We start from the raw sequence: 26,710 nt of genomic DNA, 5'->3' as shown, positions 1-26,710 counted from the left end.
AAATGTGGGTCCTTTACATATGTATATAAAAAATGTGGATCCTTTATATATACATATATAAAAAAAGTGGGTCATATATATATAAAACGTGGGTCCTTTATTCATATGCCAATAACACTGCAAAGCATTACCATACACCTCTCTTGATCTTGGAATATTGAGATGCAATCCAGTAATTAATAAACATTCTGTCAGGGAAACAGTTGCACAAAGAATAATGCTCGAGAGCACTGAGAAAACTTCCTACACACATTTCATGGAATACCATAACTATCTGGCAGTTCTTAACCACCTTCCTTTGAGGCATCTGGTCTTACTGCCAGGGCTTCCCACAGCTGCTGCTGTGAACTGATGTTTTGATTAATTTCAGTGTTCCTTTGTCATTTCTGACAACTATTTAACCATCTAGTTCCTTGTGTCAACTTTTAGTATAAATGTAAAAAATGTCTACCTTATATTTAATAGTTAAAATTCAACAAGAAGAACTTTTTATTGCTGCATACACATTAATACATTACTTCAAATCAATTTTTCCTCTTTTAGAAAATGTCTCAAACTGAGCTTGGACTAGCTAGCCCACCTTATTAAATCAATAGCTTGCACTATGAAATAATCACTACTTTTTAAATTTAAAATAAAGTATCTGCTTGCACACGTAATGAAAATTGTGTATTTGATTATTCTTTTCTAGCATTTCAAGTGATGCCTAAGCCATAACTGTACTCACAAGAATAACTTTCAGCATACTCAGAGCTTAATGTTATTTAATATGTTTCATTACATAATATTGTTGGAACTATAACAAAAAAATAACACCGAAAAAAGCTTACCAGTCCTGCTGCATACATGGGTACTATAACAGGCTGTTTCTTGTTGCCTGTAAAGAGCTGATAAAACAACAACAAAATTTATTTAAGAGTTTCTATGTCAGTGATGATAATATTTTTTTCACTGTTACATAGCTTGTATAATATCAGAGAATAAATACTATGTTAAATGTAACACAATGGTTAGAAACTAATGCAACTTCTAATATTAACAGGTCTTATAAAAAGTTGTCAGATGGTCTGTCATGAAAAGCCATGTTCACTGCAGCTATGCAATTAAGAGACAAGCATTCATACAAAAGGACTTCCACCTGATTCTGCATTTAGAGCAGCTTCATTATTTAGAAAGCAAGTTTTATTGACAGACTCACAATATTTCTTGTGTCGATTCCCAAGGAGCGCAAAAGCTTTTTGTTGCTGTGGGAGCCACCCCACTGGTATCTCAGTCCATATGCATCATGGATATCCTGCAGCTCTGTCCACACATCCATCAGTTCCCTATACAACCCATCATAAATCAAGTTATCAACAGGCATAACAGCTTAGTAGCCTTGAATATTTATTCTAGTTTTTAATGCAAGTGACTTATTATACGTTCCAATTAAACTTATGCCCAAGCATAACACCCAGGGGAACTAAAACTGCACAGTGTTCTCAGAACAATTATAGTTCAGACTTATTACCAGAAAACAATGTCCAGAGCAGGCAGGACAAGGCCTATTTAGGCTTCATCATCACATGAATAAATATTGCAATTTATATCAAGTGTAACTAATAAAACATATTCTGATTAACCTGGAGACATCACTTAGAAGATAATATGCTGCTGACTACATTGTTATGTAAGTAAAATACTCCTGGTACATGTAGTCATTGAAAACAAGCAACCTGACAGACAGCTAAGTTTTACTCAATAGCTTCTCAAAATTCTTGAAGCGAACAACTCATTTTGAATGACTGCTATATGTTTTATGTTCCCAAAGAAGACATGCTTCTACTTAAGTTTGAGGCATTGTGGCTTCTTACCCACTATTTGCTAAGGTTTTCTCAGCTGTCGTCTGCTTTTCACCTGCTTCCAACAAATGATTCAAGGAACTTATTTCTTCTTCAATTTCAAGAACAGGTACAGAAGGAAAACAGACTTCAAATATTCGTTCCAGGCGACTTAGCAATGTTGTCTATACCAAAGAAAAAAATATTTATTTCAAGTTCTGTTAACTGCTTTAAAATTATAAAAATAAGTTAAGATGGAAAACAATATGTAGTTGATACAAAGTTTCACTTACCACAAAATCTATAACTGTCAGCGTATCACAAGATTTTTTATAAGCACCAAACACAGGCTGCTAGCTACTGAGAAAGGATCTTGCCCTCTGCAAAATGAGTTCTTACAGAAAAGTTCAGAATAGTTCTTACCAGAGTCACTCTTATATTATAAATTAGCAGAAAAGATGTGCAATGAGTATAAAGCTACATTGACTTAAAATGTGTTAGATGCTCCAATTCTACACATCCTAAGGGTTTCACTGAACACATTTTTTCAGCAAGCTTGGTATTCAATGTTATCTGAAATATGAACCGAGACCAGTATCATTAATGATGATGCACCTCAATCTAAACTTGAGACGTAACATTGATTCAGGAGGCAGCTTCACTTCTTACAAGATGTAGGCAGTTAGAGGTCTCACAAAACTTATCCTGAAGTGCAACATGCTCATGGTATGATCATAACTTTGAAAATGGTAAGGAAAAGCTATTTATAGTCCAAAGACTGCACACTTCCTACAAAGATATTAGTATCAAATACTCAGATGTAGGAAAACTATAATCCCCTGCTACATTTGCTACAGTTCACGTGATAGTCAGGTATAATGCAGAAGAGCCAAAAGAGTAAGGCATTTAAACATATTTTTGTCAAAAAGTATTTGTAACATTTGTTTTGTACTTCTCCAGACCAAGAAACTAAAGAAAATTACTTAATGGCTTAATTTCTTGCCCTAAAAACTATTTGTGTGTTTTTACATGCTAGAGTCTGTTTAATTTAAATAAAAGTTATTTTTCTCCAAGCAATTTCCCTTTCCTCCCATTCATGATTCAGACAGTTGATGCTGAATGCTGTGATCCTGCAGGGACTAAAAGCCAACCTTGGGAATGTTTCTATCCTAGCCAAATAACTTAACAAAAAATCCCCACTAAGTTTTACTTTAACTGCATAAGAAGCCAACTAGATAGCAGCATAATTTGTATAACCACAACTTTATGTACTTTGCTCTCGTCTGACCTTCCTTCTGCTACCTTACATTATGAACTCACACCAACAGTATGCAAATACAAGTTTTGCGGCACGGCTATGAATCTATATTCCCTGGTTTTGAGAGACTAGGCAGGACTTCCAGCTTGTCACAGTAGTTGCAACAGTGTCTTGATGTCACCATCACTTCAGTGTCCCTTGGGAGAAAGGAAACTTCAGCATCTGAGGAAGGCAGACAAGGTTCTTAAGTTTCATAACGCAGCAAATGTCTCCTGCTTTTCTCTCCACAAGTGCCATGATCACTGCTGTTGGGTAGGATAAGGTCTCGGCAATATAAATAGCACATATTGGTACTAATGGTTTCCAGGCATTTTCATTCCACAGCATGCACTGGAGAATGCTTCAATTCTTGCCACTTGAGCCTTGGCAGATGGATTTAATATTAAAAACAAAAAACCCTCAAACAACCTCCTGCCCTCAGAAAACAAACAACCCCCCCCCTTTTTTTTTTTTCTGACAAGCACAGTATGCTTTCTTCTTTTTTCTGTCTCTTCTCACTGTAGTATTTCCACATAGACACAGAATTTCAACTGTATTATAGCTCTATGAACTGTCTCAGACATTAGATGTACCACTGACATGGAACATATTTTTGCCCCCAGTTCAACCCATTAAAAACAGGTAACTGGCTATCTCTTAATGTTTATTGAAAAGTACTAATTGCAAGGTAAGCTCAAAAACAAAATTAAAGCCTGTTTTTCAATGTACTTGTTTTTAACAGCAGCACTCGAATCTCTTCTTGCTAGGGAAAGGAGATGCAAGTCTGGCACAAAAGGAGCACTTCTGTCTTTCTAGTTTGGAGTTCCTCAACAGCCACCTTTCTGATGCTCTGCTGCACTGCACACAGGGCAGCAATCCAGCTTTTCTGCTGGGGAAATGGAAAAGAAATGGAGTAGGCGAAAATCCCGTGAGCATCCCACAGTGCGTGCTAGTATAGCTATCCCAGCAGAGCCCTCCTGTGGAGATGCAGCATAATCCAGCAGCAATGCTGAATTTACAAACAAACCTCAGAGGTTTTGTGTTACAATAGAAACATAACACACAGGCTAACAGCATGATATCAGAGTATCTTGATTCTGCATTGGAGTCAGGATGACAAGTTGGGAACTGGGAACCAACTCTGTTCAGTCTATTCTCCCTATACAGCTGCTAGCCACAAAAAGCAGGAAAATGAACTTGCTTAGAACATCAGCTCTTCAGTTTTGCTGCCTGTTACAGAAATGCCTGACAGACACAGCCGCCAGGTTCAGTTATTTGTAAAGCATAACATCAAAATGCCATAATTATTATACTATCAAAGCATCTGATTTACATAGCATATCTGACTCACACTTTTTTTTTTCTTTTCCTCTTCATTACCTTACTGGTATATTTTGCTCATAATGAGTCACATTCTACAGTATATAATTTTCCTTTTAATCATCTCTTAATACCCAATCATTTTGGCCATACAGTACAGTACAATACACGTTACATTACTTGTAGGCTGTTTCGTGTTTGTTGACACTAATTTACATTTTTAGGAAGTAAAACTAAACAGTATTCCATATTGTAGCCTAATGTTTCAGCATACAAAAGCATGTTCTACTTAAGTTTTAAAACTTAACTTTGCCTGCAATATATCACTTGCCCATAGCTTACATGAAAAGGTGATGCTTACTTCATTCCTGTAATACAGCAGGAATACATATTCCCAGTGAAGAGGCAGACGAAAGGCACTGTATCATAAAAACAGCAAGGCAGCACATTTCTTGAAAAGGATCAACATTTGAGAACATACTAGTAACTAAGAATATGCTCGCTTAGGTAATGAAAGAATTAACAGAAAGTCTCTAAGAACCAAGCAGCATCTCGGTCAGCACCCAATTTCAAATTTGAGCTTAAGAATTGTGCCAAAAATTCAGGAACAGTTTAATTATAGCGGTCTTTACACTTCCTTTCCTCTTTTCTATATTTGTAGAAATACTTGGCCCTTATTTATACATGATAGAGAAGAACGGTTTCCATAGCAAACCAGAGTAATTAATTCTATGTGTGCAAATGGCCACAGGGATGTGCATACAAACACGCATCTCCCGGGCCATGGCAATGTCCTCAATGGAAACAGCTGAATTTGTTCTTCTAATTGGTAATGAAATCCTGTGGTGACAGCTCCCAGGCATTACCAAGATTTTGAAATTAGTGTAAATGTCCATCTTCTACAAACCTCAATGTATTGTTTATATAAAACGGGCTGTAAGAAAATATTACTTCTGTCATACACAGTAGTGTCACATCTTTCAGGGTGAAAAATCCTGAAAAAAGGCAGAAAAGAAAACAAGAACTTTTCTCCACTTTTCATGTCACTAAAAGCATTTGATACCCAAGTGTTCTCCACTGCCATTTGAGAAGAGTAATTCCTAAAGGCACTTACTGAAGATGTCAATGAAGCCTATAGCTGCCATTCTAAAAATTAACTGTGATTCTCCAAACAGTGACAAACTTAAAGCCCCATAGTTTCTGTGACTGCATAGAAGTTTTTGGTAGACACTTAAGATATGTGGTAACCACCACCTGAAACAATCAAAAATATCACAGATGTAACAGACTTTCAAGTGAGAATGATAACCACAGGATTAGAATTTATCTCCTTGGCAGCTAGATAGGGGGCAAGATCCAGCCCTCAGAGCTGAAAGGCCAAACTACTTGGTTTACAGAGTTTGTTTTTCTCTTCTTCTCCACCACAACACTATAGAATCAATGAACTCCTTCACCACAGCAAATCTACACTGGCCACGCAGCACACTAAATCCTCCCCAGCCACATCCATGTGAACTCAACAGTGACAGGTCGCTGCCTTTCTTCAGAGCTATGAGGGGACACTGAAACTTGCCATACAATATACATGGGCCACGATACAGAAACAGTTGATACAAATTGCAGTTTTCACTGTATGACTGCTGTGATGCTTCTCTGGGTGAAGTTTCAGGGAAGTCTGTGTACAAAGAGGGAAAAAACCCCCAAAACAGTCGTCTTGCTTCTCTCCATGGTCCCAATCGCGTTTGAGGTGCAGAGAAGACACGAGAGCTTGTCCAGTGAAATTCTCATGCTGGAAGCTAAAGAGCAGAGTGGCACTTTGTCCCTCCTTCCTCCCCACTTTCCATGAGTGGGGACAGCCCAATTTCTCACCACAATCCCCCATTTTCCCCACTCTCACTTACAGCCCACAGCATCTCTGCTCTGGCAGCCTTCAGAGGTGTTTTTAAAGAAGGGGGAAGAGTTGAAAGCAGAGCATGCCTTCAGCCCTCCTTTTCCTGCTGCTGGGTTAAAGAGGCTATGGAAGAAGCAACACTCAAGCTCTGGGGTGTTTGCATCTATCCAACACAAAACTGGACAACCCAAGAATAAACTAACCCAGTGTAATAGTTAAATTATTGAGAATATTTAGATATTCAAGTCTTATCTGATAGAAAAACATAAGAAAGGAGACAGAAATGAGCATGTGATGGATCCAAGATGCTAAATGTGTAATTTAGGAAAGGAATAAAGTCCATATGGACATGATCAGCTTCTACTCAGAATTCAGAAGTCAAGTGAAGGCTCTCAAAAACCAGCAGAACAAAGCTCAGGGGCCAGAAGCCAAGAAGAGAAACTGATTAACCTGAGAGATTTTATTTATTTTAAATTATGAACCCACTGCTCTGGAAAGTGCCTAACACAGGTATTTACGACCATTTAAACAAAATAAATCAGAGGTTAAAGGAGAAATTCCCTTTGCTGGGTTTTCTAATAACCAAACCATATTTTCCAGTAGCACCTTTGCCTGTGTGGAGCTAAGACACCACATACTCCTGTACCTTCACCACGTGTGGGACTTTTTTGGGGGGTTTTATTATTATTTATTTATTTCCCCCTTCTTTTTTGTCTTTAAGAGCTAAACTACATGACCATGCAGTTAACGCAGGGGAGCTGAGAAACTGATTTCAACGGATGCAACTCACCAGGGGAACACACCAATCAACTTCAGTGGGTCTCAAAATCTTTTGGGCTCAAGCATTAAACAAAGCTGAATGGTTAATTAAACACACTTAAGCAAACAAACAAATCACTAAGTTGCTAGTTAAATGCGGGCAGTTTTTTCTTTGGAAAGGTTTATGCACTGCTTAAAGGAAGAATCAGTTTGCTTTCCACATAGCAACAATTTCTTTCTTTCTCTGACTTGCAGCCTCTGCTTAGCAAACAGAGCCTTTCGGGAAGGTTCTGTAAAAGGTAAGAAAGAGAAGCAAAGCCTACAAAGAACACTAGTTTAACTTCTCATGATCCAAATGTGATGACTTACCCCATCTGCCTTGAAAAGCAGTTAAATCTAAGATGGTGCCCTAAGTTTGTTAGGGGTAGATAAGTGAATTGTTTAATTTTTATTACCGCAGATAATTTAAAATGGACACACTGGTCCTAAACTGAGATTTACAAGCCAGCAAGAGGATGTTATTTCGTTACACAAACAAGTATGATGCCACAAGAGCTAAAAACCCTCACAGATGGGAAATGAAGAGTAAAATTTTTTTACAATAATTTAAAGAGTTATAAGAAGGCAGCGATAGTTCTAAATATATCAAAAAAGATTTTTAAACAGTAACTATAAAGGTGTTGAGCTTGGCTGCAAAGCAAATCTGAAAATTTAGTGGTTTGAGAAGGAAGAACAAGATCTCTCTGCTCTTTTTACTTCTTGATATAAGAGAGTTATAAACTGCAGGGAAGTTCAGCGTAGAAATGTGAAGCTCCCTCCCTCCTCTCTGCTGGAAGACTTGCACATTTATTCTCCCTTGTTGAATAATGTATCAAATCTTGCATCTTCCATGCAGGCAAAGTGAAGTTTAACAGTTATTTATCTAGACTATATAAAACTTACCTCCCATTTCAGTTGGTCATGTTATTATTACGTAGTGGTGGTGTACTAACTTTTCAGTCAGGGTCTCAGAGGAAGTATAGTAGACAAAAACTTATGTGTACAAAATGGAAAATAATTTTTTTCTGTGATATGTAAACACAAATGTTAAAACGAAACCCCCTCCCAAACTATTTTCTTTTTTAAGATCCCCTTAGCCAGCCTGTTCTGAAATACAGCAATTATGGGCTACTTTTAATGGTCTGTTTTCTACTGTTATTCAGGTGCACATACTTAAAAACTGTGCTATTGACTTAAAAAAAAAACACCAAACACAAAACCAGCAAAAACCAAACCCTGTCCAGACAGATATATTTACACTGCAAGTTGTTACCCAACTGTCTGAACTCAATTTAGCCAACACTATCTTAATTTATCTTGGTGAACTGGGAGGCTGAAGTCTTTATAGTCATAATTACTTTTTTCCAAGAGAATGACTTCATTCATTGCCCAAGATGAAGTACTCTCTAAGTGACAGTGATCCACGATTTTCTTTGCCTTGATGCATACTTGTGGCTTAGTAACTGTACATCACCACGCTGTCTGATTAATCTGAAGAGGTAGAGCATGTAAGCACAGGATCTCTAATAAGCGGAGGATCTTAAAACCCACTTGGAGGACTGTTCAGGTTTCTCCTTCCTCCCTTTCCAGGATTTGTTAGCTTTCAGCTAAATCAGGTAAGAGTTTTGGCCTTCCAATCGAGCCTCTATTCATCTCCTCCTCTTCCAGAGATGCCTATACTCCTTGAACACAGCTAGGCACAGCCATATTACCCACCCACACGATTACTATAGGCAATAACTGCTCTTGCGCTTTGCTGCCTAAACCCTGTCTATATTCTTAATGCACAATACAGCAGAGTAACCCCCTCAGCTGACTAATGTTCAACACTATCTCACAGAAAAAGCTGTGCTACAAGCCTTATATTCCTTATAAACATCCCTTAGTAGCATGCTATGTGATCACATAAAGGGGATTAATGCATATGGTACAGTGCAGGTTCACTCAAAACTTGTTAGATCAACCAATTCACCCACCAGTTCAGTTTTAATGAACACAGAGGTACATCTATACCTAATGCAAACCTGCAGCTATACTGAAGCCAACTATTACATATTTTTCAGCTGAAGACAGACATTGAATGATTAAGGTATAGGGTAGTATTACTCTGGGTTCAAATAATAGTTTGTGTATCTGTGTCCATCAGCCTTTGAAACTGGAACCTTTTTGAAGGGGTTACAAATTCTTTCAGTGGTTTTAACTGAATACCATATACCACGTCCTTTTTCTTCTCCCCTCCACGCAGCACTACTGAATAGAAGAGGTCAGCATGTTATAAATGCTACATTGCAGATTGTATGCAGGATTCAGAGAGCCTAAGACCAAAGGCAAAGGAGAAAAGACATAATGATATTTTTCCCACTACATGTCACTATATAAGGTAATTTTTGTGACGTTTTTCCCTTTACTTTCTTCTTTTATATTCTATATTTTATAATAAAGCCTGGATTAATTAGTTGAATTCAAGCACAGCCGAACTTCTAATTAAACTTTATACCAAATCCACAACCTTTAAAACAGTTTGCCTGGCCTTACGATACAGACCACATTCAGAAAGCACAAAATTTTGCTGCCACCTCCACATCCAGAATACAGAAATTAAGGAAACAGAAAGGAAAATACACAGAGATCATTGGCAAGGGAACTCGAGCTACTGGTAAATAACTTTCATGTTGCATTCTGGATGGATGAAAATTGCTGTATACATCATTTCCACATTTAAACAGTAATGCTGCTGGCTAAGTATACAAAAGCAGAAAACTGAAAAGTAAAGGATTACATTCTGGTTATAGACCATTCAAAATTATTTCACTACCACATTACAGTGATTCTCTTAGCCTCAACATCACAGATTAAGTGTACACAGTATATTGTAAATGATCCTAGTTCACCTTTAGCCTAAGCTGAGGTCTTGATTTTCACATCTATCTCAAGTGTCTAACACATGCAGTATTTCTCTCCTGCACAGCCTGCTCTCTTTACGTTGCTACAGCAAGTGCTTTTTATATCTGCCAGCAATACATTGATGCAAGCGATTTAGTCTTCCCTATCCTTCTTTGGGCAGGGTAATAAAAAACTTTGTTCGCTTACCTCTCCCTAGCTTTATTTTGCATGTCAGTGTTTCTGCTTTTGCATCAAACAGCTCCCGAACTCAACTTTAATACATGGGAAACAGAAGATAAGCAAATACTCTACAATGCTGTATTTTGTGGTTTGGCCTCAGTGACATCCTCTTAAACGAAATTAAGGAAGCCAATCAAAATCTGAGTTTAATTTTACTAAGATTCTGTGCTCAAAGTACTGGGACTGTCTGTTGGCTCATGTTGACTCAGCTAATCTCAATGTTTCTAACTGCAATTTACTAAACTGTGGCTCAATGGATTAAAAACATAATTACTACTTAAGATTAAAACAAAGCATTTTTTTTAAATATAAAAAGGTTTCAATAGACCCTTCCAAAACTTAAAGCACTTACAGAATATAAAGTAAGTTTTGAAAATGTGTAACTATTGTTTTAAGAGTTAACGCAGAAAAAAAAAATGTAGCAAGTAACAGTCATTGCAAGGCTAAGGAAATGATTACAACAGAGAAAACATATCCAGTTCAACTTCCTCTACAGCTTATTTGTGCAAAACATTTTCCAAGTTCTACTTCCTCTCTGGCAGGGGAGGCAGAACATCACTTTGTACTACAGACAATTGTGGCTGTTTGGTTATAAAGAATGGAAAAAAAAAATTAAATCTTGAAACTTGCTTTACAATCTAACCAAACTACTGTATGACTTCATGACAGATCACCGAAGAATCTCCATTGCAACTCAGCTTTTATCTTTTGTTAGGGCAGACTTGGGGAGGGGTAAAAAATAAATTACAGAACCTCTGAAGGTTCTGCTTTTACAAACATCTACATTCAGAAGTGTTTCCTATTGAAACTCCATCATACAATTATGGAAAATTGTAAGTAAAAATAAATGTTTGAAGCCTTCAGACTATCCCCTAATAGCATGATTAACTAGAAAAATTGATAATTTATTGGAATCATCTCCCCAGCCCATTTCTTTATCAGACTCTGGATAGTCTTTCAAGTGACAACAGGAATAATTTAGATTAATTGCAGTAATGACCTTAGTACTCTCCAATTTTATGGGTGAATGACCAACAGAAGACGTAACAATAGATTTGTGCTTTCAGGTTGCGAAATAGGCCCACACATTCAGGTGATGATGAGCAAGGTTTTGCATAGGCACAAAATTCCACCTGCAGGTTCACTTGCAAGCCTTTTTTTTTTTTTGGCTTGCAAAGCCACTTTGAAATTCGGTGTCTTAGTCATTGCACAAAACAGCAAAAAGAAAGTGTCAGAAGCTGAGGCTCACACCTTTTAACATGACAAGAAATCAGAGCTAAGCCCCAAAAGCTCCATTCCATTCGCCGATACTTGCAAGGCTCTGGCTGGCACAACCTTCTTCTGAAAAGCCATTTCACCTGTCACTGGTAGGAAACAGCAAGAGGCAGGGCTGTCATCAAGCCCACATAAGGTCCTGGAAGAAAGGACTTACCTCATTTCCTTTGCCAGAGAAAAGCCAAACCTTTTAGACACATACTATCACCAGCACGTATTATTGCTGGTGTTGCTGCACACTTCAAAAAGACAGAGCACACTCTAAACTACTCACATGGGATGACAGGATTAAAAAGAAGCATTGAAGATAATTTTAAACTCAAATTGTAGTTCTGAATTTTTTAAAAGTAATATTAAATACTTAGTAAAAAAATTATCTATGTGTGACCAGGCACAGATCTCAAAGATGACTGGTGAAAAGACTTGGGAAGGAATGCGTACTTAGCAACTAAGGCAGAAAGCCTAGGCTTATTTCTTACTCCCACCCCCTATCTACTCCATCCTCCCCAAAACGCCCAACTAGAAATAGCAGCAGCTTTAAGAAATCATCAATCCTTTATCTGTGATGTTGCTATAACATGGCACTTCCCACAATTAATGTGTAACAGAGACCTATTTTTAAGTAACTTTTAAATGGTTAACTTCCCAGGAGTTGGAATACCAGGGACAGACCTCCATAGGTCATATTTTATTGTGCTCTCTGCTCTAAGCAAATGAGTGCAGCTATTTACAAATTAAGTCAGCACTTTTAATCATATTTTGAAAACATGATAGGAGAATGGTGATGAAAAATTTTGGGAACCAGTAATCTCAGCTTCCAGTCACATGACTATTTTAAGAAAACGCAACATCAGAGTGACCCCCCAAAAGACAGTAAACTATGAAGCAAAGGAAGAACTAATACAGGCTCTGAAATGTTTATGATGGCTTATTCCTTTGATCAGTTTATGTAAAGGGCCACATATAATCGTCAAAGCAGTATACCCCACTCATTTTTCTGCAGGAAGTAACAGTGCAAAAGATACAAGATGCAAACACAGCATACTATTTCACATCAGCCCATCTCACTCACCAAATTAAATCTCTCCCACAAGACAAACAAGGACTATTCAAACGTTTGTTGTATGCAGAAGCAGGAACCAGGAAGAGCTGTATGCATGAGAGGAGAACAAGACTGAACAAAATCAACAACACCCTTACCTGAACTGAAGCTGCTGGCTCTTGAGATTGCTTACTGGTAGTTCCTTGGAAAGATGCTAAAGCAAAACTGTCAGTCTTGTGTAATACTGGATCATCAATCCTGGCAGATGCATCTGTCCTATGTGACTGCCATGTCTCTTTTCTGTGATGAGATTCTCCAGCTTGCTCATCTCCAAAGGCAGCCCAAGAACAGCTGTCTTTTTGCTCATCTTCAAAAGCATTCCAGTCTGTAGCCTGGTTACAAGCTGCTGAACTGAAGTCTGCAAAGTCGTCAGAGTCCTGAAAAGCAACACTCTCATCTTGAGGTTTTGGCACTGAATCAAAGTCTCCAAATTCACCATCATCACCATTTTCTACCTCAGTAGTATGCTGGAAGTCTAAGCCAGAAGTTTTACTGGTAGTATCGCATTCTAAACTGTCAGCAGTCTGATTTAGTTCAGTTTGATCCAACCTTGCTGGCTGCTGAGAAACAGTACTTGTGTCCCTGAATTCACCAAAGTCATCATTAGGTTCACTAATATGTGTGGGCTGTTTGGAAGCTCCTTTTAAGTCTAGAGCATTTATCGATTCTTGAGCATTAACAAAGGTGGGAGATGCACTGCTGACTGAACCAAAATCACCAAAATCATCATCATGTGTGTCACTGCAAGCTACAACTTCAGTACTACTTCCACCAATCTTAAGATCTTCAGAATCACCCAATTTTTCTCCTGCAAGATCACTACTTAGGCTTTGGATCTTATCAATCTTGACGTCCTCTGTTCCTGAAGAGTCATCAGGCCTAGTAAAATCTTTGCTATTCTCTGTGCCATGTTCTCTTCTCCTCCCACTGTGTTCTCCATTTTCAGTAGTGCATATTGAACTTCCAGTTGTTTGAGACGTACTAGAAATTGCAAATTCATTATCTTCCTGTGCTGAGGGACCCTGTTCACAACTAATTTCTGAAATGCAAACCTCTTCTTCAATACAAGTTACTCTGTTTATTCTGTTGTTCTCCTGAATGCTCAGAGAGTCTCTTTCATTAAGAACACTGCATATTGTAAGTCCTGTTCCCTCTAAATGGATTGGGTTTTTGTTTGAGAATGTAGCAAAATCTGCAAAGTCTTCACCTGAGCTAGGCATTGAGTTCAAATTTTGCTCAGTACTATGGGCACTAACAGTTTTCAGTCCCTTTGAGTCACCAATACTGTCTAGATCTTCCGTTCCCTGAGGATTTACAGGGTCCAATGCTGCAAATCCGTTTGTTAGAATCTCTAGACATGGAAGTTTCTCACCATTACAAGCATCTATTTGCTCAACCTGGCTCTCACCTGCTATACCAGTTCTAATGACACAAGAAGAAAACCCCTCCAATTTCCCAGTGTTGTCTCTTTGTTCCCCACTTTTGTTTACATCTTCTAAAGCAGTACCTGAAGGTCTAAACTTAAATTTTTCTTTGCTGGTACTAGTAGCTGACGTATCAGAAAGTTCCTTAGTAAGAGTAGGAAGCTCTGCAATGCAGTCTTTACCATTTTCAACAGATGTGAAAGTTGCAATGCTAGCTACATTGTCAGAATAATCATGAAGTGGGATGAAATGATTTGTGGGTATAAACTCCTCCTTTGGATGACTGTAGTCCGGTGTATCAAATTCAGCAAAAGCTACATCAGCAGTGCTTACACCAGAAAATCCTCCAAATTCTCCAAATTCATCTTCATCATCATCAGCAGCTCCATTGTCTAGTGGTGGAGGGGATGAGGAGTACATTCGAATAATATCTGGTTCCATTGTTTAGTTCCACTTCAAAAGTTAATGTATTTCTATAAAATGGAAAAAAGTATATTAGAATTTGGCTAACTTTTGTCATCTTTTATATTTTATGTTTATTGTTTCACACTATTTTAGAAGTGCACACATAGGTCAATGTCTATATTAGATGTGAGAAAGGAACATTCCCCAAACTCATTTTCTAACCACTTGTTTTGTTTCAGAAGTCACAGAGAATCTACTGGGGATAGGTCAAGTCTCTTGCAAACCACTACATGATCATATTCTCAGACGGTGCTGAAATGCCAGACCACGAACACATTTGTCATGAGCTGTTGTGCAACACACCAACACAACTAAACTGAGTTTTAACTCATCAGTTCTCCACTTCCCGTCACCAGCAATTTATAAAAACAGCCAATAACCCTGCTTCATCTTTTCCTGCACTCTTTAGTGCACTCAGCTGACTATGCAACAGAAATTAAGCCACTTGATGGGACTATGCCTCAACAGTACTTACAGCACCTTCAGACAGTAGCTCTGAAGACTTTGAAAGATGGTTCCTTAAGCTCTGAAACAGTGAAGAAGTAGAGGAAGGAACTGCTGTTATAATCACTAGCTACGATCTGCTGCTCTACTGTTTAAGTTTCTTTCCATGGATTCATGGGTTTCTGTTAGGTTTCCCTGTTCTTTGGATTTCATAACTGCCAGGCAACGTGCGCTGTCTCCACAGCTGCTGCCGCCAGCCTGCTTTAGTCTTACAAACCGCCAGTTGGGAAATGTCATTATGAGCACCAGCAAAGCCTAGAGCAAAACAAACTTCTCCATCAAAGCTTATTCTCAAAAGCAGAACGGAGCAAGATTACCCATAAAATATTTAAACACAAATCACTAAACCGGGGGGTGTGCGTGTGTGAAGAAGAAAGTATTCCCGTGGCCTACATAGAAACAGATTAAGGACTCCATCCTAACATTGCAAACCATTCCAGTAGCAAGCAAGGTATGGACGGAAAATTTTATTTCCTAAAGAGTTATCTTGATTTTTTTTGTTAATATTGTGTGTAATTAACGAAGCAGCTACTACTATTTATACATTCACAGTTGTATACATCACTTCACTAGTTCACACCTTTATGGCCCTTACAGGGAGAGGTACACCCAAGCTCCTTCCATTTCAAATGACACTTGTCATGAATAAATTGTAACAACATGCTAAGCATTACGTACAGAAAAAGAGTGGAAACAACCTACATATATTAGCAAATATTTGAATTTCTAACCACCAGAATAAGTGCAGACTTTGCAACACTAGTTCTGAAACACAGATAAAACACAATCCTTAACTCCAACATCTTTAGCAAATGAGTTTGTACATGCACCACCTAAAGAGCAGCACACAAAGGGTATAACAAGAAGAAATGAAGCTCTGTGGTCCTTCTCAAGCACAACGTACCACAGCATTTAAGCCAAACAACTCTTGGTATTTGCCAGGAAAGTCTGGCATCTTTAAGGTGACTAACATACCTACATTTTTTTAAAAGGGTATTTTTCAGTTATAAAAGAACATCATGCTTATCAGATGAAACCAGGAAGTAATTTGTAACATCACATGCAAACTGAATAAGACTGCAAAGGAATTTTGTTTAGAATAAAGAATAAGTTGTCAACAAGCTCCCACATAGCCTTACTCAGCACCAGCTGCTTAACAAGTTATTTGAGAGAGGAGCTTCACTCTCTTATCTCAGAGGCCTCATCTCTCAAGAGCACTCTCCCTTTTACATCAAGGTCTAGCAATTGCTGTTTAATGTCATACACGAATGTAAAGATCCTTTCCAAGGTGTCTGTAGTGTGTGACTGTGTTCTCACTGAGAGTACTCCAACCTGTTTACCTTCGAAGCTTCTGGGTTTTCAATCCACTAAATATAATATTAGCATGTCTTCTTTGTAACTGTCAGAGCAGCAATTCCTTCTTTATATCCAAATTTCCAAGATCTACTGCGGTCAACCATCTACACTAAGATTAAACACCCAGCATATCCAGACTACAATTGCTTTCTGAATGTTTTACTACACAGGAAGATCCATATGCTATACACAAAGATATGCTCTGGTAGGTGGAAGTGCTGGTTCTTTCGTCAGAGAAAAAAAAATAAAAAAGATCAATTAGGTAGATATTGGTATATATTACCTGTGCTCATCTCAAGGCACCTTACCTTGGGGATAGCACTATTTAAAGCTATAGCGGAGTTGGTTAAACAGTGAATGGCATGGTGTCTGGAATTCATGACTCCTATGGTCATGAATCAGTAGTTCTTTAGTAACACATGACATTGATGAGAAAGGACAGAGAAAATGGCACCAATTGACATGGGACTCCCTCCCTCCTCCCCCCAATTCCTGTAAAAGGGAAAGGATTTCTTGGTTTATTTTTTTTAAATAAAAAGGGTGGGGTTATTTGGTTATAAAAAAAATCATTTCTTGTAACTAAATTTGAGTTCACAAGTCTCAAGATGAATCTCAGTAGACAGTAGCATAAATTTATTAGCAACCTCCCTGGAATTTAACAAGAGTTGTTACACCTGTTTGGAAAATTCAGTTGATACTATATTTATCATCTTACCTCAGGTGACAAAAGCTGGAGAGACTGTAAAGACAAGAAACTATGTCTCAAAACAAACAAAAAAATCCTCAACAATATTTCAAGGACAGCACTGACTGGATATAAACCTTCATCATCCCAGAAGAAAAAGGAACTTGAACAGAAACAATGAAATGGCTGGAAAGAAGGAAGGTGAAGACAAGAGTCCTACATAAAAAGAACACCCGATCAGCTTCTGGGAAATAATGCTGCAGAGTAGGATAAGCAGCTCCTTGACCAAGACAAAGTACTATGTTTGAAGCCATTGCAACCTCAATAGTAATTTTATCACATGATTAGATGTCTTACTCTTTATTAGACAGAGATGTACAAGCCCTATAAAACATACCTCTAAAGCCATTTAGGAAGAAAATATTTTAAAATAGAAAATGACAGTTCTACAGAATGTTGATTTACATTGGAAAGAAAAAGTTATTAACCAAACCCACAGAAATTTGAAGTAGAAACCCAATTAAAATCCCTAAATATTTCAATCACTCTCAAACAGGTATTCCATAAAACATTACATGCTTAACTAAGTCAAATGCTTGTGTGCTGACACAAGTTAAAGCTAGGAAGTTAACACATTTGATTTTGAAACCAAGATTTCTGAAATCCACAAGACCCAGTCTTGAAGCTTATGATGCACCATGAGTAATAAAAATCAAGTTTAACACAAAAGTATCATACTATATATAAATAATTCTAAATGGACATAGATCAGATTTTTCTTCTTTTGAAACAGTCTTAGAATAATCAAGTCATGCAAGCAATTTACAATTAAAAAGGAGATTAAATCTAGGTAGACCAGCCCCCCTCCTCCCAGAAACCTTATTTTTATGGATAAGTCATCAGAAGGGGAGGAAAAGGCTGAAGACAGAAGCAACCTCAACTTTGTTTTTAACAGGCAAATATATAAACTTACAATCCTGTACATACAGAATGACTTTAAAGTATAGTTTTGCTGGTTCGGTAATAAAACAAATCCACACTGTACTCCTACACCTTAAAGATTTCTAAAATCTTGGAAAGCACTTTGATCAGCTGCAACTCTTTTGCTTGGCTAAGCAGCACTGCCGGCTCAGTGGCCTACCCAGATTACCACAGCTTTATGGATAGGAATTAGATGCAGGAGGATGCTGATGAGCCTACTAATTTATGCATTATATAGGCCAATATTACTTAAACTAAATAACAAAATTTCAGTCATCACAACTCAGACTAAACAATGAAGCCTAACTAAAAAGGGTTTTTTACTGTATCTTGAATCCTAATACTATGAATCAATAGCCTTGAAAAAAACTTTGGAACTTTTCCATTAAAAAGAAACTTTGTCTGTATGTTTCACCAAAAGCATACGTGTGTTATTTTTAATATAGGCTTGTATAAGTTGGTTTTTGCTTGAGTTATTTCAAATATCACATTCAAGTCTGTATTAGTAACTGCTCCATCATGTGACATCAGAAGATCTCATGTAAGAAATGCCAATAAAAATTAATTCTTAACCTGCACTGGACACACTTCCATATATTAGCCATAACAGCTCTACCTATATTTTTTGTTGACCATTTACTGTATTATTATCTTAACCTCAGCTAAAAATAAATCATAATAGAGAAAACCCTTAGGGGCAAGGATGATCTAAAAAAAAAAAAAAAACCAAAAAAACCCCAAACCCCAAACATCCCAAGATGCAGCATTCAGAAAACAAACTGAGTAATGTGAGAGCAGCAAGCATTACAGTCAAATGGAATTTACCTACAAGAGTCCTTTTCTTTCCAGTTAACATGAAAAAAGGGAGGCAAAGAACAAGAATAGTATGGACAAGCACAGGACAAAAATAATGTGAAGAGGCTGCATGGGGTGTGAAGCAGACTGCCAACGCCCATCAAACGTGTAGGAAGATCTCTGACCATCTAAAAATTTTATCTCCTGCAATTTCTGCCATAGAGAAGAAGAAACTTCCTTCAATTTTTCATTTCAAAGCACTTTTAAAACATCACAGTGATCATTTACACAGCAGCAGTCCAGTAGCACAATACTCTGCTCCAGATATGTTTCAATAACAGTTGCCAAAACAGGATCTGCAAGGAACATTAATCGTGCATTTAAAAATCTGATCATAGGATTGATAGTGTACTACACATTTAATCAGTTTAATCCATAAGAACCAACTGCATAATCAATTGTATGGACTTGTGTATATTTTTTTTTAAATGTCAGCTACTTCTGATGATGTTACAGCTGCATTTTAAAAGCCAAAGTTAAAGAACTCCAAAATGCATGAATCTGTATTACATATGAGTGTAAGGTAGTTATGTTAACACAATTTAATTGTTGTTTACAGAACACAAAAGAATATCATACTCAAAGTGAAACAGAAGGAAAAGAGTCATTCCCGCTCCCCTTGACTGACTAATTAGTGATAATTTTGGGCATAATCCCAATTCTCCTTGCAATATAAAAACCAGCATGGGAATTTTTAGCCTTAATGTAGTTTTCTTCAGAAAGAATTTCATTATGATCCCCCTTCTTGACTTTCAAAAGTGTTCCACCTGCCAACCATAAACTATTGAACCAAATTCATTATCTTCCAGTGGAACATTAACATGGTAAAAACCCACAGGTCTGACAGAACAACAACTTGGTCATTAATCCATTTAGTTAATCCCTCCTTTGTCTGCCAACTCAAATAGAGACTAAGAGCTGGAAGTGTGGCTTCATCTTTTGTAGTATTTTATTCCCAACTCAGACATATTCCTGGTCATGACATTAGGCTATACAATATTGTAAACCTGGCATTTCAAGTCATTTACCCAAAACATGATTTAACTCAAAAAAACCCAAAGAAAATTTTGAACAAATCTGTGACTGATATACAGATTATTTATCTTCCCCATATTTTTGAGGGAATTGGCTCCCAAATTTAAAAGTCAGCTATGAAGTTAATATGCACTTTTGCACCTGCCTGTTCATTTAAACATTCTTGAAACTTGCACATTTTAAACAAATGCAAATCACTGATTTTTCGGCGCACTATATAACCTGCTTTGGGGGAAATTATAACAGATCTTACTTGCACATAATAGAGCAGCTATTTCCATGATTTGTAACAACCCAGGTTTCTGGCAGTAGACCTTACACCTTTAAGTGAAGAATCTGTAAGAGTTTAAGTGTTCATGTTTAGACTGGATTACATTAGCCACAATCACAGATTTATGTTGACAAGTGTCAGCAAGCTTTTCAGAATCACAATAGTTTATAATATTAGTGTGATGCTGGATTTTCATCAATTCCTCATGACATGCAGTTGCCCAACATTTTCAAAAAAAAAAAAACCCATTAAAAAATTACGTTCTCTTTCAGATGCCATTTTCTGCAAGCAAACTGTTTTCAAAACAAAAACAAAACAGAAATACCCAGCTGAAAACACTGGTTAACTTTCTTGCTTCCATGTGTTTCCTTATAGTCATACTTTGATATTCATTATGAAGAAATTTCACACACAAATTTCAGTATCATAAGACCACCATTAAAGTCACGTTATAAACGTAATTCACCAATACGCTTAAAGTACGTATTGGCATTTTATTTCAATTCTGTTACTGCAGCTCTTGGCGTAAACCTTTTTCTAAGGTCACAAGCGTTTAAGAACGTACCTCAAGCTAATTTGAAAGTCTCAAAAGAAGAGAGAAAACAGAAATCAGTAATACTGGAAAAGATAAAGAGTTGTAGTTGACCTAAGTTTTGATAGGGCAAGAATTTGTAAAGACAAAATGCCAATCTCAAGCCACTAACTAGGTTTCTAAAATATTTACCGTCTAACCAGGGTATCTTCCTATTTGCTTGCAGTAAATAGGGAACAATATCTACTTTCCTCGTACATGGATCACATCCTTGTTCATTACATTTTGTAGAATAATAGTAACAGTCTAACAAAAACATGGCAGCAAAGAGAACAACATAATTACAATACATAAAAGCAGGTATAAATAGTTCCTTCTCTGTGTATCTTCTAAGGCAAAACTTAAATAGCATGTTTGGCTCTTACATAAGACCTAAAAAACTGGGAGGCCACAAACAAAGAGTACTTCTAAAGAAACGTTTGAGGCATGTAAATTCAAAAGAAGAAACTCCTTGTAAAGCAGAATGTTCCCTTTAACTTAAGACAAACATTAGCAAAGCAATGGAAAACCTCTCAGCTGTGGATTATTCTGAAAGCAAAGCTGAGTTAAGCAACTCATCACTTAAAGCATAAAGAAAACAAAATAATCAGAAATGGCATGATTAAGAACTCCATGACAGAAACAAGAATGTTACTGAAATGCCCTACAGTAAAAGCCTTGCAATGGCAAGGATTTGGATTCAAGTCATTAGCTGCTAGCATCTAACCTTTCTATGAACGCTTAACTCTTCCCCTGCAAGGGAATTCCTCAAGCAGATACCAAAAATACTGCAGTAAGGACCAGATTTAGACTTCTCATTACAGCAAAATGTTGGCTTCCAATAGGAAAATCTGTCCTCTTTCGCTATAACTTTACCATTTCATTGGCTTATGAACAATGGAAAGTGGATTTACAGTCTTTCTGCATCTGAGAATTTATTTCTAGAAGTGCTGCTGTAAATAAGGAGAGCTTGTCTGTTAAAAGAGCATTCCTACAACCCAAATCCACTCTAGAGAGTCAGTGTCCAGGCTGAAGTCAATATGTTCTTAAATTGCTTTAATAAGTTTACTTTTATTTTTGGAATAAGTTACCAGCAAACAAAATACAGCAAGAAAATGTTTACTTCATAAAGCCTCCAAGAAATCAATGTTTTCGATTTTGAATCTAATTCTGTTACAGTCAGAAGGTCCATTACCCAAAGCAGGAGTTTCAGAGCACTTTTTTTTTTTTCACTTGGACATATGAGTTGAGGAAAAGAATGTTCTCCAGTTCCAATAAGGCCAATGTATCTAAGCCTTACTTCTCATTTGGAATTAATCAATACCACTGTATATTACTGTGGTTTCCACAAACACCAAATATACTAGACATCTTCTATTAGAAAGTATTGCACGTAAAACGAACATTAAAGTAACAAAACTCAGGAGACTGCCATCAGGATTCAGGCACTTATCTCAGGCAGCTCATTCTTTCCGTCCTCAACAATCCAGCCTATACAAGATTCAAATCTCTTTGACAGTGCTCTTCTTCCTCTCATCACTGACAGTACAGTGTGAAATTTAAATAGATCTGGGATAGAGATGTCTTCCTTTAAATCTTCCATGTTAGATTATATAAAGAAGCAATCAAACATACTTTCACTAGTTGTTTCTCCCCATTTCATTTAGGCTTAGCTGTAGAATCAGAGAAACATTTGAAAAATATAAATCTAAATATTGTGTTGCTTCACGAAACTCTTTTTTAACCAAGAATAGCGTCATTTCCTCAAAACCAGAAGACCAAGTTATTTGTATAGTTACTATAAGGTAATAAATTTAATGTTTCCACTAAAAATCTACCGACTTGCTTTAACAGCTGCAAATAAAGACACTATCCGTACCTAAAATCTGTAAGCAGTGGTGAAAATGTTATAAGAACAAGCATGTTTTTAATTCATATAGGCAAACACATCTGGCTGGGAAAGTCAATCAGGTTTAAAATCTGGCTCTATGGGAACACAATATTTGTGTCCAATGTGCAGCACATATCCACACAATGTGTGAAGACAGATGTCGCAAGTAACACATAACTGGGATGTTTTCATTTTTACCATTTCTTAAATTCCTTTTAAAACAGCGTTCTACACAGTGAGAAAATTTATTTCTGGATGTTACCCTGAAACATGCTAGCTGGGAATCTGTTCTAAATTAAGAGAAAAAGATGCTGGATCAGAAAGTATTAGAACTAGATTACCTAAGGTCAACCATTCTCAGAGATTTATTTACACAGCAGTACGTTCTCCACCACGTGTAAACCCTTCAAACTTCACACAGACTATAATAAAGAGCAGATTACAACTGCCCAGAGGTTCACTCTTGTATGAAAGGTTCTCCCACAGCTTGGCAGAGGAAATACAGTTGCATAGGGAGGAACAACCATAGGTCTTCCCTTCCATTACTGCAAACTTTAGCTTCTTTTTAAGTGAACAAGGATTTTTTTTTCAACACACAGAGAACAAGGGGGGGGGGGGGGCAAAAAAGCTAACACCCTGACTGAAACAAGTTAAACACACGTAGCAAGAACAGGCTTACAGTATTCATCATTTATCCCACCTACAACATTATCTTATATTAAAAACAAAATACAGGAAGGACACCTAAAACTCCAAACAATAAAATCTTTTTTCCATCACTTTTCAATAGATATATGAACTTGAGGTTTCACTTTTTCCTTCCCTGTAGTACCTACTTTCAGACGTACTAAAGCAAAGACAAGATTTGCCCTTCCTTGTGGTTCTTCCAAACCAGGACTCTTGGATTTGAGAAATCCAAATTGTCTGCCTTACAGAAGCAGACTCATTACATCACCTTGCAACTGGTACCAATACAGAAACATTCCTTGCTGCATCAATCCAAAACTGTAATTGCTAAAGATATTGGTGGGGAAGAAAGTCTACTGTCAATTTTCAAACAAGGCACATTTCAAGACCTATTTTTTTGTGTGTGCATAGGAGCAGCTTAGGCAGCATGTTTTCTGCACAAAGGAAAAATAAAAGTAACACACTAAATTTCTGAAACCTAGCAAAGAGTAGGATCTAAGACACTTCTCTTAGAGGACTATCTAGAAAAGTTAGGAATATTTTGAATCCCCATGAAAGGGTTCACATGTCATTGCACTGAAGTGTTCACAAAGACATAGTTTAAGTTGTCAAACAGTACAATAGCCCAGAATGGAATGAACATTTTGTTGAAAAAGATAATGAATATCTGAAAGAAGATTATGCCGCTGAGTACAGTGAATACAACCAGATCCAGCATCAATTTCTTTACCGCTGGGTTTCCAACTGATACTCCTACATATCTGCAAGGAGAGCTCTATGAATATTTCAAGAGGAAAGGGCAAGGAGTTGACAGAAGTCCATCTAAGCTGCTCTATTATTTCCACTGTGAAAGACAAGTCTTTTCAAAGTACTGAAAGCCTCAGAATATTATTTTATATAATTAGGGTGTTAAAATGCTTGCATTAACTTAGTAAGTTACTAAAGAAATTTTAAGTATAAATGTAAGATCACACGCTGCAGTCCCAACGTAACACAAATATGATTCACTGTGTATAACTCTGAATTTTAGACTATTAAATCCTTTGCTAAACAAAACCATGATCTGAGCAAAAATAAAATAAAAATAATAATAAATTAAAAAAAATCAGACAGCATGAATTAATCTATTGAGGCCGAGATACTTCAAATGCTTACTTATAAGCAAATTAAGGAAATACAAAGAAGAGGTCATACTTTCACATGACCTTAGAAGGTCATACGTGTACTTTATGCAAACATCATGTGGAATGGAAACACTATAGCCAAATTAGCTTTTTCTGAAGTCTCTTTACAGTTAATTTGTATTTTTAAGTTTAAATTCTCATATTCTCAAATTTATGCTATTTATTTTCACTAATATGAAAGGAATGTTTAAAAAACCCCAAACAATCCAAACAACCAACCCCTCAGCAGCCACAGGTACTTCACCTCTTCCCTCAGCTCTCCCAGTTAATGTTACATTCCTCCAGGTACAGCTCCAATTTCAGGAAGAGGAATCGCTACCTACACATTAGCTGTACGAGCATGCATACAAACTTCTGTGTGTGCCGACAACACAACCTAACACTTTTATGCTTAAAGTAGGCTAATTGGTTTTCCAAGTCTAGTTCCTATGTCCAGAGAATAAAACAAGGAGGAAATACTTTTAATTTTGTTCAACCTCCAAGGACCAGCCAAGTTAAAGACCAGCATCCATCAAACTCACTTTACAATGAACTCAACAGCTGAAGAAGTCAGTTCTAATGGAGCACATCACACTGTAAGCTGTGCACAAAACCAAAACTCATATGACAAACACAGTACAGCTCTTGTCAATGATCCTTCTACTCACTCCCTTTCTCTATGAACAAATGTTTGCTTTAAAAGGAGTGTTAAACTTCTGAAGGTTTCAATTTCTGTGCTGAAGCTGGAAGGAAGGGGCTGTCACCGTCAAGAAGCCAACTTACTGAGATGCTCTGAAGGAATCCCAAGGTTTAACCCTTGGTTTAAGGAATTGTCTTCTCTAAGGAAAAAGAATTATTTTGGTTCATCAGGTAGCCATCTATAACAGCAAAGTGAAGTGTCAGGACTTAATAAGCATTTCAGCAATTTTGTCCCATTTTAGAATGGCGCTACTTCTAAATAAAATAAAGTCATAACTCTGCTTCAGCGTGTCATCTTCAGATGCATTTAGCAACTGACACGCATTACAGCCCTTAAAAAACAAAAAGCTTATCAGCAAAGACCAAACGCACGGGACAGTTTAACTTCTTGTACCACACCACCGAGCCCTCTCTTCCAGCTGCGGCCCCGCTGAACCCCACAAAAACGCAGGCACTTGCCCCAGGCCGGCTGCCACCCCGCCCGGAGCCGCTACGGGAAACCGCCAGCTGCGAGGAGCGGCATAACGCCGCTCGACCCCCGCGGCCCGCCGCCGAAGGACAAAGCCGCCCGGCTGCGAGGCCGGCCCTGCCGCGGCCCGTTCCCTCGCTCCAGCCGCGGCGGGACGAGCCGAGGGAGAGGCGCCTCAGCGAGGTGGAGCGCTGCGGGGCTTCACCCCCCTGCCCAGCCGTCCCGCCTGGCAGGGCGGCCCGGCCCCATCGCCCTCCCCCTGAGGATGGAGGAGGAAGGTCAGAGAGCGCGATGCCCGGACAGGCCCCGGCCGCTGCAGGCCCCCAGGTGAAACCCCGAGGGGTCCCCGCCCGCCACCGCGGGGCAGGGGGTGCCCTTCCTCGGCCAGGCCCGGAGGAAACGAGCCGCCCCCTGCTCGGCGACAGCGGCGGAGCCGTCTACTTACCTGCGGGCTGCACGGGTCGCGGCGGAGCCCGGGCGGGCATGGCGGCGGGCGGGGAGAGGGAGGGAAGGGGAGAGGGGAGGGGACGCGGCCGGTTATCTGAGGCCTCCCGCGGCAACCGCCATCAAGGGGGAACCCATGTCACGGCGACAGGAACCGCGTCGCTACGGCCCGGCCCCCTCCCGGCGGCCACCGCCTCCTGCCCCGCCACCGCCCACTTGGCCTCCCGGCAAGCACCGCGTCACCGCCTTCGGAGTCGCGTCACTTCCAGCAGCGGCCGGTGGGGCGGGCACGTAAATAAATAAGTAAACGAGCGATTAGCGCCGCTGCGGCGATACTTACTCCTGCTGGGTAACGTAGGCGGTGGTTTAGCCGCGCAGCTACCATCTTAAGTGCTGGCAAGCCGCCTCTACCGTAGTAGGGCGGCCATCTTGGGTGAGGCGATGCCGTGGGGAATGCGGCCGCCATGTTGAGCTCGGGAGGAAGAGGGCAGCGCCGGGTTGCGGTTTTCCGTGCCCTGGCGTAGGCAACATGAGGTGTTTTAATTTTATTTTTCGATTATTTTTTTCTTTTCCCCTATGGGTGT

At 38.5% G+C, this 26,710-nt stretch overlaps 1 protein-coding gene across 5 annotated transcripts in view; it reads right to left on the bottom strand.

Annotated features, from left to right (window-relative positions):
- Nucleotides 1–26,303, bottom strand: part of AFTPH (aftiphilin) — a 47,283-nt gene extending 20,980 nt beyond the window's left edge. For all 5 annotated transcript variants that reach the window (XR_008576592.1, XR_008576591.1, XM_054822090.1 and 2 more), the window contains exons 1-5: nt 26,128–26,303; nt 12,725–14,523; nt 1,854–2,005; nt 1,199–1,325; nt 831–887 (exon numbers count right to left, since the gene is read on the bottom strand). Coding sequence is in view for 3 of the 5 variants with exons in the window: in XM_054822090.1 (XP_054678065.1) it covers nt 831–887; nt 1,199–1,325; nt 1,854–2,005; nt 12,725–14,491 (2,103 nt within the window). In the remaining 2 variants the exon portion in view is untranslated. The remainder of the gene's footprint in view (nt 1–830; nt 888–1,198; nt 1,326–1,853; nt 2,006–12,724; nt 14,524–26,127) is intronic.
- Between the last annotated feature and the right edge of the window lie 407 nt (nt 26,304–26,710).

Source organism: Grus americana, chromosome 3 (assembly GCF_028858705.1).
Source record: "Grus americana isolate bGruAme1 chromosome 3, bGruAme1.mat, whole genome shotgun sequence".
Lineage (NCBI taxonomy): Eukaryota > Metazoa > Chordata > Aves > Gruiformes > Gruidae > Grus > Grus americana.
Note: the sequence above shows the minus strand (reverse complement) of the source record. Positions and strands in the feature narration are given on the sequence as shown.